At 41.3% G+C, this 13,001-nt stretch overlaps 1 protein-coding gene across 4 annotated transcripts in view; it reads left to right on the top strand.

Annotated features, from left to right (window-relative positions):
• LOC126998359 (tRNA modification GTPase GTPBP3, mitochondrial-like) overlaps positions 1 to 13,001 on the top strand; it is a 37,391-nt gene that overhangs the window by 20,870 nt on the left and 3,520 nt on the right. For 3 of the 4 annotated variants that reach the window (XM_050859880.1, XM_050859881.1, XM_050859882.1), the window contains 2 exons: positions 4,015 to 4,238; positions 5,224 to 5,422. In XM_050859880.1, the coding sequence (XP_050715837.1) occupies positions 4,015 to 4,238; positions 5,224 to 5,422 (423 nt within the window). Of the gene's footprint in view, positions 1 to 4,014; positions 4,239 to 5,223; positions 5,423 to 13,001 lie in introns of those variants that run through there. The other variant, XM_050859883.1, reaches the window with a different exon arrangement.

Raw genomic sequence — 13,001 nt, 5'->3', positions numbered from 1 at the left:
AGGAGTTGTGACATCGTTGTTGCGGTGTGTTGTGTGTGAGTGGTCTCAGGGCCATAGTGTTAGTCTTCCCCATTCCCTACCCGTCCCCATCCCCATACGCGGGACTGGGGTATGGACAAGCCGCCCTGTCACCTTCCCATCCCCGGGACAGATATGAGGGACCAATCCGCACGTCATAATAATATGTTGGCAGCACTTTCAAACCAATAATTACAGAAAACGAAATAAATAATGCATTTTTTACACACCGTTGTATTCATATACATTATATATTATAAAACAAAACAATAGCATTGTTGTTCTACAAGTAAATAACAAGTAACGCGGGTAAGTTAATTTATGAGACAGGTTGGTATCCATGACTCGTCACACACCGGGGTTGCCAGGTCGTGTCATTTATGGCATTTTTGTCTTAAATCAAGGTGGTTGCGAAGAAATGCTATTTTTTATGGTACATGTTAAGTATTCCCATAATAATGTCATATTTAGTCATCAATCTGCCGTCTTTTGCCATTCTTGGGGACAATTATAAATGAATCTTCAGAAATAACTGTACATTTACAATCAAATGGAAATACCGGAGTCTTTACAAACTAAAAAATATATATTAACTTTAGCAAAGCTTGCGATATAATATCAGTCATAAAAATATTTTGATGCTTTTCAATATATGTCCTTCTATAATAACAAATAGAACACTATTTACTCATGAAATATATGAAGGAAAAGCCGAAGATGTCCTGCTCTCTGCCCCGTGGAGTCAACACTTTTCCCACCCCATCCGCACCCTCACGGGGTAGCGTAAAACAACCCCAACCACATGGGGACGCTTTACACTATGGTTTATGGCCACGGGTAAGGGATGGGGATGGGATGGGAATGGGGAAGTCTAACACTATGGTCGTCAGTCCTACCCAACGATCGGTACTATGAGATCTGTGCTCTTCCGTAGGGGAATGGCTGGCTGTCTCGAGAGACCCACAGCAGACCAAGAGGTGAATTATACAGAAGGGGAAATGGGAAGGGTGTGTAGAGGGAGGGGCAGAAGTGAGTCAGGTCATGTCCTGACCAATGCCCTGACCTGACTCTCCCTTCTGCCACTCCCTCCCCACACCCTTTTCATTTCCCCTTCTGTGTGTGTATGTGTGTGTGTGTGTGTGTACAACTAGGTAAACACACACACAAACACACACACAGAAGGTGAAATGGAAAGGGTGTGGGGAGGGAGGGGTGGAAGTGAGAGTCAGGTCATGTCCTGACTGAAGCCCTGACCTGGCTCTCCCTCAGGACCTCACCTGACTCTCCCTCAGGACCTGACATGACTCTCCCCACTGTCCCTCCCTCCCCACACCCTTCTCCTTGTTTTCATCCTCTTTGTCTCTCCCTGTTTCCTCCACTACTTTTCCTTGTTCTCCCTTCTTACATCCTCTATCGGTATTTTTTTCACGACTCACTCCGTTCCTCTCCTCCCTTTCCCCTTCCATATTTACCTAATTGTGATATAAAAGAAGTAAGCTAAGCTCATATTGTCCTTTCTCTGAGTATTCTTCTGCCCCGCCAAACTAATTCCTGCGCGAAGTTCGTATTTACGAAGAGTGAGCAGACGCACCACGTGCGCCCCATCCCCAAGTCACTACCTGCAGGCAAATGACAGAACCTTCAGCATTATTTGTGATTACGCGAGATCGCTTGAGAATGCTGCAAAGCTAAGATACATCGAACAAATCAGTGTTTTTGGAGGAGGAGACTGGTAGACTGGCTGGCTGGCTGTCTGGTTGACTGGTGGGTTGCCTGGTGGGTTGATTGGCTGGCTGATTCGTAAACTGACTATCTGTCTAACTGACCGACTGGATGGCTGACTGGTTGATTGGATGACTGACTGGATGGTTGACTGACTGGCTGATTGGTTGGCTGGCTGGCTGGTTGACTGGTTGGTTGGCTGACTGCCTGGCTGGTCGGTTGACTGGCTGTCCCTCTGCCTGGCCGATCTCCTGTTGCTGACCAGTGATGCCCAGGTAGACAGCACAGGCAGGCAAACAGGTGAGGGCTAGTGACGACAGGTGAGGGCAGGTGACAGCAAGTCACCTTACACTACGCACTCTTGGTCACTTCCCTGCGTACACTTAATATATTCCACCTAGCACTGAGCTCTGTCCCTCAGTGCACTTTGCCTCCAATGAATTTCCTTTCCTATTTTCTTCCCCTGCTTGAGCGCCGACATGCGTGTTTACCTCCGCCAGCTCATGTAAATCCCGTTCCAGAGTAATCCCCTGCCACACAATAAGCTAGGGGATCCGGGACAATACCTAAATGAGTGTTACCTCATGTAATAATCTGATCAGTCTTGCCTGTAATATTTACCTGTGACAAAATGAGCACTGCAGAGTCGAGATGAAGCAGATGGCCGCCAGTTTTCCCTCCTCATAGCTGTTATCCACTTCCCCCGCTCTTCTGGATTCACTGGAAATCTATAAAATGACACAGCATCTCTCCCGTGTCGGTTAGAACATCCAACCGCACAGCATACGTATCCCATGACGAACACGGAGTACTTGTGCTGCAAGTTGTGCAGCCGCCACCAAGGTTTGCTTTGATAACTGACCCACCACCACTGACCACCAAGATGGCCGTGCAGGCCCTCTCTCTCTCTCTCTCTCTCTCTCTCTCTCTCTCTCTCTCTCTCTCTCTCTCTCTCTCTCTCTCTCTCTCTCTCTCTCTCTCTCTCTCTCTCTCTCTCTATATATATATATATATATACATATATATCGCTCCCCATGTGATGGGCAGTCAAATGGCCGTGGGACATCACTAAAACCAAATCAAGTACAGTAATACCTCGGTTTATGAATGCCTTAGTTTACGAGTGTTTTGATTTATGACCAATAAAAATTCACTAAAAATGCTTGGTTTATGAGTGGTGACTTGTTGTACGAGCATCCTGTTTGTACAAATCATAGACGCGAGCGAGCATGGGTTGCCTTTGTTCGCCGCAATAAGAGAGTGCTCAGATTGGAAAACAATGGGAATGGGGTCTCAAGTTGGTGTCACACTGGACCTCTTTCCTCTGACCGCGTTGGTGGTAGGTGCAACCGCAACTCCAACTTTTCTGGGTGTGCATCCCACACGACCTAGGTCAGTTACTCGTATCCATAATGTAAACAAACCAGTCACCCTATATCCACATGGCGCCTACGCAAACGTAAGGGTTGTTGTGACTTGTGGTGCTGTTACTCAAATTATGGACATGTTGCTTCACTTAAATGGAAGGAAGAAGCATTTGTGAGCACGATCATGGCTTCAAAGATGGAAGGACAGGAGTATTTACACAAACCGACAACTTGCTTCCGGTTGTGTGTACGGGCAACCACCATTGCTCCTAGCTTCAACAGTTGGAGGAAAACACCCAGTCAGATACCACCTACAGTCCGCATTGTATACTCGCAAAGGTAGCACCAACTGGACCATGGTAGCACCCGTGCGCTCGTGTCCGCTTACATTTGTGCTCTAGTGCACAATCGTTGTGTTTTCAGCAGTATATTATTTATATATTATTTATATATTATACTATATTATATATGTTATTTATCATTGCTATTTGTTTGTAAAATTATTTTTATTCTTTGTATAATAACATGTAAAATGATTTTTATGTTAATACTTTTGAGGGATATGGGGCACATTAATGGGATTCATATTAATTTAAATGGGAAAATTTTTTTTGGTTTACATGTTTTTCGTTTTGCGAGCAAAATTCCAGAACAAATTAAACTCGTAAACAAAGGTATGACTGTAATTTTAAAAATTTCCATTCAAATTTACAGACAATGTAAAACATAAACTGCATAAGGCAATAAATATCATAAGTTAAATGCTATTACCTCAAAAAGGGATGCCAAGGGGATGGTAGTTTTACAAGTGGGATCCTCTTGGTCAGAATTTTTTCCAGAGGGGAATGGTCTCCCCCTGATCCCCCCCATGACTTGAGTCCTGTATATGATATTTCTTTTTGTAAAGGTGACTTCACCAAGAGAGCTTTCTACCATGGTAAGCTTGACCTGACCAGTGTGGAGGGGCTTGGTGACCTGATTCATGCAGAGACGGAGGCTCAGCGCAAACAGGCTTTGAGACAAATGGAGGGAGCACTGGCCACCCTGTACACCGGGTGGAGGCAGTCCCTGCTCCAGTGTCGGGCCAATTTAGAGGCTTATATAGATTTCAGCGAGGACGAAAACATAGAGGTAGGAATTAGAATTATTATTGCATTAATTGCCATGAAATAAAACTGAATGTTTTTGTAATAATATTTAGTGTAAGATGTAATTTGTTTGTGGAGTTAGTAGTCTATCCCACATTGTAACCTAATTATAATCCACAGATCATTTTTTTATCTGATATCCTGTTTTCTCTGGAAATTTCAATGAAGGAGTTGACCATAGCAAAAGTCTTTCTCCCTTCTTGCTCAGTTTACATACTCTCCCTCTCTCTCTCCTTAATTCTGTTGAAAATTTTCATTACTATAAAACTGTCAGTGTGGATGACATGGTTCTTGCAGATTCACATCTGTATCATAATATAAGTTCTTAACTAAACTTGTGTGCAGTACAAAGGCCTAGTAAGTTAAAAGTGAGAGATTTCTTGATAGAAAAAAAAGCTTCAGAAATGGATGCATTGATAAACAGAAGAGATTGAACTTGTCAAACAATACAGTAATGACAAAAACATAACTATACCTTTATCTATAGAGTTTGAGCAAAAATGCATAGGCTATGTGCATGGTGAGCGTCAGACCCACCCAGTTAAGGAAGAACCCTGAGTAAAGGAAAATATAAAGTTGGCGACATGTGCTACAGTTGTGTTTTGTACTGATGAAAACATCTTCATAATAGGTAAAAATTAAGTTGGGGGCATGCACTATTGTTGTGTGTTGTGTTGGAGTTCATTTCCACGTCAACCATCTGGTGGGTATGAAACCATTACTCCAGGATACAGACTCAGTGTCACATAAATATGACCACCACTTTACCTTCCCCAAGTTTCTCCAAGTATTTATTTGTCAACCATACCGTCCCAAAAGGGAAGATAAGAGCTGGGTGGGCTACATGCTGTGTGCCCAGCCCAGGGCTAGGATTAAAATTGTGAACTCTTTAATGGAACATTTTGATTTATTTGCACAAAATAATACAAAATTCATTGTCAGAAAGGACTTACAGGTCATTGTTGCAGGAAGGTTTAGTTGGGGAGGTGGAGGCCAAGCTTCATCAACTGGTGAAAGACCTGGATCAGCATTTGGCGGACAACCGGCGAGGAGAGAGACTGAGGAGTGGCCTACATTTGACCATCTTGGGTGAGCCAAATGTGGGCAAGAGCAGTCTTCTTAATGCACTCACACAAAGACCAGCAGCAATTGTGTCCCCTATACCAGGTGAGTGTTGGCTATGTTTGTGTAAGGGTAATGTTCTGTACATTTCATAATAATCTCTTCACATTTTACATGTATCCAAAAGCATAACTGTTTCAACTTTAACCCCTTAAGGATGCCTGGCGGGAATTCCCGCTCAGGCGGAGAAAGGCAGGGGGCAGGAATTCCCATCATCCACTTTCCCACCAAGATTTGTACTTCCCGACATCATATCTCTGCCATGCTGCAACCTAGGGAGTTCTTGTTTCTTTCATCATGTAAATGAAAGATTGACAGTGTTAACCCCTTCACTATGGCCGGGTGAAAACAGCGCCCCGCGCCGTATCCGAGATCGCCGCGCGCGCCAAATTTCAAATGTCACTATTGAATATAACAAGTTTTCAGCCATAAACTCAACATAATCATTATGTATTATATATGAAAACATGCAGAATTAAATGGTGCATGTAAAGAAACTCACTACGGCTGGGCCAAAACAGCGCCTCGCACCGTATCCAGGATTGCCGCACGCGCCAAATTTCAAATGTCACTATGGAATATAACAAGTTTTCAGCCATAAACTGAACATAATCATCATGTATTATATATGAAAACATACAGAATTAAGTGGTGCACATAAAGAAGCATAAATTAATTGATAATTTTGAGATGTAAGCATAAATATAAAGATAAAATAACTTGTATATTGGCTAAAGCGAGCCAGGACGCAGTATGTGCGTCCTTGGATATGGTACGTGGCACGCAAGGACGCAGTATACGCGTCCTCGTGTTGAAGGGGATAAAGCACTATAATACATGATGATTATGTTGAGTTTATGGCTGAAAACTTGTTGTATTCGATAGCGACATTTGAAATTTGGCGCGCGTGGCAATCTCGGATATGGCGTGGGGCGCTGTTTTGGCCCAGCCGTAGTGAAGGGGTTAATGGCGCAGGGGAATTTTATTTATAGTGGTTACCGTGCTGTGCGACTCTTGCTAGGCCCATGCTGCCCTGCAGCACTCCACTTGAACAAAGTTGCTGAAGTTGATGGAAGATCTGGGCAGCATGTGGGTAATCTTCTGCCACTCAGTGATGAATGATAACTGTCAGCATGCATCAGTGGAACTTGAACTTAGGTCCTCGGGCTCACCACACCCCACACACTGACCACTTGGCCACCATCCTCCCAGATCTAATAATAAGGTCCCCATTGGATAAGTTTCTTGTAATCAATGTGTAGCCAAAAGCATAACAATTTCAGTTTTAGTTAGAGTACATTTAAACTACATAGATCTGATTGTAGGATTCCTAGCAAATAGGTTCTTTCCATCCTCCTATATGCTATCGACTCTAACTTGAGCCTTAGGCGCAGCTCAGGGAGACTGTGCTGCTGCCTCACTACCTCTCTCTCTTTCTCTCTCTTATTTACGTTATTTATAATCTCTTTTGCTTGGCTGTGCAGGACGCGAGAGTGAGACCTACGTGAGTCTTACATGGTGACAGAAGGGTGAATGGTGCGGCCGGCTTGCCTCAGGCGGCAACGTCACATGAGCCACGTTGCCAAGTGAAATGGAAGGTTCAGAGTCATTCTCTTTCCCTCAAATCCCAAGCCATTCATAACACCATGCAGTCGTATTATATTATATATATATATATATATATATATATATATATATATATATATATATATATATATATATATATATATATATATATATATAAAGTCTGTGAGTTTGGACATAAAAAAGCTAGAGGAAAGTTAGAAAATTATGCAGTTAAATATTAATAATATTATATATATATATATATATATATATATATATATATATATATATATATATATATATATATATATATTTTTTTTTTTTCATAGATAGATAATGTACAGACTAACAGTGAGACAGATCGTCATGTGCAGGTCATCTACATGTGTAAACAATGGGGGGTTCCCCGGGCCAAGCCACAGGGCTCAAGTTAGAGTCGATAGACTATAATACCCCCATGTGATAATGACAGTAGGGGAAGCAGTGGTGGGGATGGTTCCACTAATCCGCTAACCACTAATTAACGAAGCTAACTTTTTCGTTAGCTGATTAGCGTTTTCACTAACTTTGGATACATTTAGCGGACCAGTTAGCTTCTGCTAAATGTAGTTCCTCCTCCGCTAACTCAAGTCCACTAAAAATTCATACAGGTTTGTTTTTGTCCGTTGTGGACAGACACAGCACCAGTTGAGCCACATGGCGCAATAATTCCAGGGCTTCCACTTTTGGGTAAATTATGCTTTAAAGTAGGCTAATTGGACGATTATTAGGGAAACTTTTGGGCATTTTAGGGTAATGCATCTTCTTTTCCAACTCCTTGAACTCGGGATTTAATAACAAGAATTTGATATTTTCCAGCAGACAAGAAATAACTTAACACTTTCCCTGCGATGTGTACCACTGGTGGTACATCATGCATTTTCCAATGTTGCCTGTTACACCACCCGTGGTACATTTGCCTGCAAACACATAAAAAAATCTAAATATTTTTAAACCTTTTTTCTTTTTTATATAATATCATTTGATTCATGTTAACATAGGATGGAATGAAATTATGACCAACAAAACATTTAGTGTCATTCAGTTTAAGCACAGAAAAAAAAAAATCAATATTATATTTATCCCATGTGAAAACTTTCCTGTATTCAGCTAAATTTGGCCTCTTAATTGTTATTTTTATTTATTTATTTATTTATTTATTTATTTTTTTGTAGGATAAAGTAAAATAAATAGGTTCTGTACCACCAAAGACCACACCAAGCCAGGCAGTCAGTCGGTTGGTCAGTCAGCCAGTCAGTCGGTCAGTCGGTCAGTCAGTCAGTTAAGCATTCAGTCAATCGGTTAGTCAATGGTTCAGTCAGGAAATAAGTCAGAATCTTTTCTTTTCGCTTATTTAGGTAGACTTTCTGATACTCAGTCAGTCATCCGGTCAGTAAGTTATTCAGTGAGTTAGAGAATAACCATAAAATTTACTTATCTTATTGTTCAGCTATATATACCTTTAGTGAGTCAATAAGTCATTCAGTCAGTCAATCAGTTTGTCAGTCAGTCAGTCAGTCTGTCAGCTAGTCAGTCACTCAAATATAAAGTTAAAATGTTAGTCACTCAGCAGCTTTTTCTTCAGTTAGTCAGTCAGTCAGTTAGTAAGCGTCAGCCTACATCTAGAAGTCAGTCTAAAATTTATTGAGTCATTTCTGTGGGAAGTCAGTCAGTCAGTCAGTCAGTTAGCAAATAAGTGAGTCAGTCAGTCAGTCAGAAAGTTAACTATTTATTCAGGCAAAACAGTAAGTTAATCACTCAAGTCATTAGTCATTAAGAAATTAGTCAGTCAGTATGGCAGAAAAAAAAGGGAAAAGAGAAATGTAAAAGAAAGATAGATGAAAAAAGATTGGCATGACAGAAAAAGAAAGGTATAGAGAGGGATGACGGAAGGAAAGGAAGAAGAAAGAAGATTTTGTAGGATAAAGTAATACTAAGAATAAAGTGTCACAAAATCTCATAAGATAGGCTATATTTTGTAATGAATCAACAAGTAGTGTGCTCCACATGTGGTACAAGACACATGCTTTTGAAAGAACAATGTGTGTATGGCGGCTTGTGCCACGGATGCAGCAAAAGGAGCGTGCTCTACTAGTGGCGCACTACGCAGTGTGATGAATGAAGAACAAGTCTACGCCGTAGTGTACCACAGGAGCTCAAGTTTTATTGTCTCAGTGGCAGCTCATAACCAGAGTGAAGCTACACACCTCTTGAGTCGATTGCTTGCGTGGTATTGAGGCTGCACCAAGTTGAACCAAACGCGACAGGGAGAAGGTGGCGGGAAGTTCAAATGTGGTAAATGTGTTGAAAAATAAAAACAAGTGTCAGCTATGAAAAAAAATTTAAAAATGCGTAAATTTGCGGGAAATCTGGGGTAAATTATATGGATTTAGGATAAACTGTTGAATTTAATTTGTTTATTTGTGTACAACTTTATCATCATCTGATTTTGGCATACTATACCTTTCTGGCTACAAGATTCAACATATTGAAATTTCAGGTCACTTGGTCTGTTTTTAACCCCTTCAACACGAGGACACGTGTACTGCATCCTTGCGTGCCCCGTAACATATCCGAGGACGTGCATACTGCGACCTGGCTCACTTTTGCCAATATACAAGTTATATTATCTATATTTATGCTTACATCTCAAAATTATCAATTAATTTATGTTTCTTTATGTGCACCATTTAATTCTGCATGTTTTCATATATAATACATGATGATTATGTTTAGTTTATGGCTGAAAACTTGTTATATTCAATAGCGACATTTGAAATTTGGCGCGCACGGCGATCCCAGATACAGCGCGGGGCGCTGTTTTTGCCCGGCCGTAGTGAGTTTCTTTATGTGCACCATTTAATTCTGCATGTTTTCATATAGCTGTCGTGTAGCCAGCGTAGCCAGTAAACAGAGTATTAAAGGAGGTGTTTAAGTTCAGCAATTTTTCGGGTTCAGCGGCAATGCCTTCCGCTATTTTGTCGGTAGTGGAGGGAGAGGGTTGCGTCTGCGCTATACTGAGGTATTTCAGTACGTGTTGTTGTGTCAGTGTTGGGCCGCTGGTTGTTTTAACTGTTACCTATCATGATACAAAACTGACATAACTTGTCAAAATATTTTGATTAAATAATATGATGTCAGTGAATTGATGAGAATTTATAATATACAAAACCCAAAAAGGAGAGGATGGCGCGTTTAAGCGCATCAAACGCCATGGCGGTCACATACCACTGTGGCAGCAAACATTTTTTTTTTTTGCTTGGCTAAAAAAGTTTTTTTTTTTTTCTCCATTAATTGTGTTTTTTTTTTTTTTTTGTTTTTCTTAAAATTGGTATTTTGCAAAAAAAGTTGTTTTTTTTTTATTTGTTTACAAATATTTTTTTTTTTTTTTTTCAATGAAAAATGCTCTGCTAAATTCAACAGCGGTGCAAACAAAAACCTTGGCTGGTATCCTCAACAACACCCCCTTGGATAAGGTGCATCAAAACAGAAGATCTGGAATGCCGCCTGGAGAAAAAGTTTCCAAATAAAAGTTGAAGAAAGAACGGAGAAAACAGCTACTCCCAAACAAGAAGAAAAGGATTTGCACGAAGCCTTAAGAAGACCTCAGACTGGGAGTTAAAAAACCATTCTGTGGAAGGGAAGAGATGACTAAAGAAGGGCAGCCAAAACTGTTCTGAAGGATTGGTCAAAGAGAGTTTCAAGAGGCATCCAGAGATACGGGAAAGAATTGACAAACCATTCTCATTGAAGAGGCTAAGAGGTGACCAAGTCTGTTTAGGAAGTTGGTTTGGAGAGGAGAAAAGAATGGTGACCCCCTTCCACAGTTTGTTTGGAATGAAGCAACCAGATCATGAAGAATGCACCATGATCCTTTTTTAATATATGTCCAAAGACAAAGAAAATCATCAGCATGACACACCAAAAGGTCTCAAAGATGAAAGAATAAGAGGAGCAAAACATCAAGATGACTGCGGCCCAAGTGCACAAAGGCAGCAAAAGTGGCCACAGGGCAACAATTCTCTAAAACGGGCTCACATCACCAATGCTAGCTAGTTTTCTTCACCAGAGATTTTTCCTCAGCATGCAAGAAGGTTTTGAAGAGGCTTTTTTCAAAAAAAACTGAGTTGGTTCCCCAACTGAAAGAAAAGCCACTTTCTGAGGCCTTTCTTTTCTTCCATTCCCAAAATTCACTTTTGTGAGACTGAATTGCTGTTCTTCCATTCTGGATTCACATCATCACAGGGGAATACGGTGTGCCAGTCACCTTATCCAGCCCATACAGCATCCTTTTACTGCTGGCCAGCCACAACGCCAATGGAGTCTCATCCTTTTACTGCACCTGACTGGAGAAGAGTCACTGCCCAGCCTGGAGATCTGCTTTTCAAACTGGAGCAAGCTGTCTTGTCAGACGCACTCCATAATGGACTTTGCCGACAACTAAAAAGTTAACCAGGAGCTTGGTTAACCCTTTTCTTTAAATTTACAGTCTGGGTTTGAAGCTTTTACAAGTGATTTCCAGCTCTTGCAGTCACTTCTGTTGCCCCAAAGGTTTCTGTCTACTCAGCTCCCAGCGCTACCCCAAATATCTCAGCTCTTCAGCTCTTCCAGCCTCCAATCCCTCCTCTCCATCCCCACTCCAGCATGCCAAGTTCCACTGGCACCACGCCCAGCTCCCAACCTTCTTCTGGTCTGTTCTCCCAACATCTCTCAGCATTCTCCAAGTTTTTTGAGCTGATGAAGCTGAGCCTCACAACATGTTGCAAGGAACATTGGATGACTGGAGCTGATGCAGAAAGCTGGAAGACTGAAGGCTGGGATTCCCTGCCACAGCCTGCCCTGCCTGGTCCCTCCCTCCAACCACCACCCTCAGCCTCCCTGCCCCCTGCATCCTGCTCCCCACAGCCTGCCCCCCACACCCCCAGCTCCCCACTGCACCCCCCTCCCAACCCCCCCTTGCCTGCCTGCCTCCTGCCCCCCACACATCCCTTTCTGCTGCCCAACCCCCCTGCCCCACATCCCAGCCCCTGCCTGCCTCACCTCCCTCCCAACCCACAGCACAGCCCTCACCCCCTGCCCCCCCACATCCCACTGCCCCTCCCCCCCCTCCCCTCACCTCCCCCCACATCCCCACCCACAGCCCCTTCCCACTCCCAGCCTGCTCCCCCCCCCCACAACCCCACTGCCCAGCCTGCTCCAAAACCTCAACCTTCTACAAAGAAACCTCAAGAAAGATTAATGAAAATTACCAAGGATTAAAAAAACCATCGCAAAAAAGCCAAAATGACCATCGCAATAAGGAAAAATGAGTAATAACAAATGATTGAAGAGAAAGAGAAAGAAAAACAGAAAGAGAAGAGAGAAAGAAAGAAAAAAAAGAAGAAAAAAAAAAGGAAAGAAAAAGAAGAAAGAAGAAGAAGAAGAAGGAAGAAAAGAAAGAAGAAAAAGAGAGAAAAAGAGAAGAAAAAAAAAAGAAGAAAAAAAAGAAAAAAGAAAGAAAAAACTTCAAGTATGTTTCCACAGAAAGGAAAGAAAGGAAACAGAAACTTCAAAGAGACAGAGAGCCAGTCTTGATGAATGGATGATGATGGATGAATTAATGACGAGCTCTGAAATGTGAAAAAGTCATGAAAAAACAAAAAGAAAAACAAAATGAAAGTTGGTAAATGTGTGAGGTGTGATGTGAGAGTGAGATGTCTTAGTGAGATGAATTTGAGGTGGAAAGGAGTGAGTGGGATATTGACAATGGATACTTTTTTTTTTAATAAATTGTAATAATTACTACTTTTTTTGTTTGATTTTTTTTTTTTCTTTTGTTTATTGATTTTTTTTTTTCATTTTTATTTTTTTTTTTTTTTTTTTTGTGATTGGAAAAATTTTTTCATATTTAATTTTTTTTATTTTTTAACTTTGTGAGAATTTTTTTTTTTTTTATTTTGATACTGGTAAATGAAACTTTCCTTAAAATTGTTTTTGTTTTTGTTTTGTTTTTTTTGGGACATTTATTTATTTTTTTTTA

Source organism: Eriocheir sinensis, chromosome 14 (genome assembly GCF_024679095.1).
Source record: "Eriocheir sinensis breed Jianghai 21 chromosome 14, ASM2467909v1, whole genome shotgun sequence".
In the NCBI taxonomy this organism is placed as follows: domain Eukaryota; kingdom Metazoa; phylum Arthropoda; class Malacostraca; order Decapoda; family Varunidae; genus Eriocheir; species Eriocheir sinensis.
Note: the sequence above shows the minus strand (reverse complement) of the source record. Positions and strands in the feature narration are given on the sequence as shown.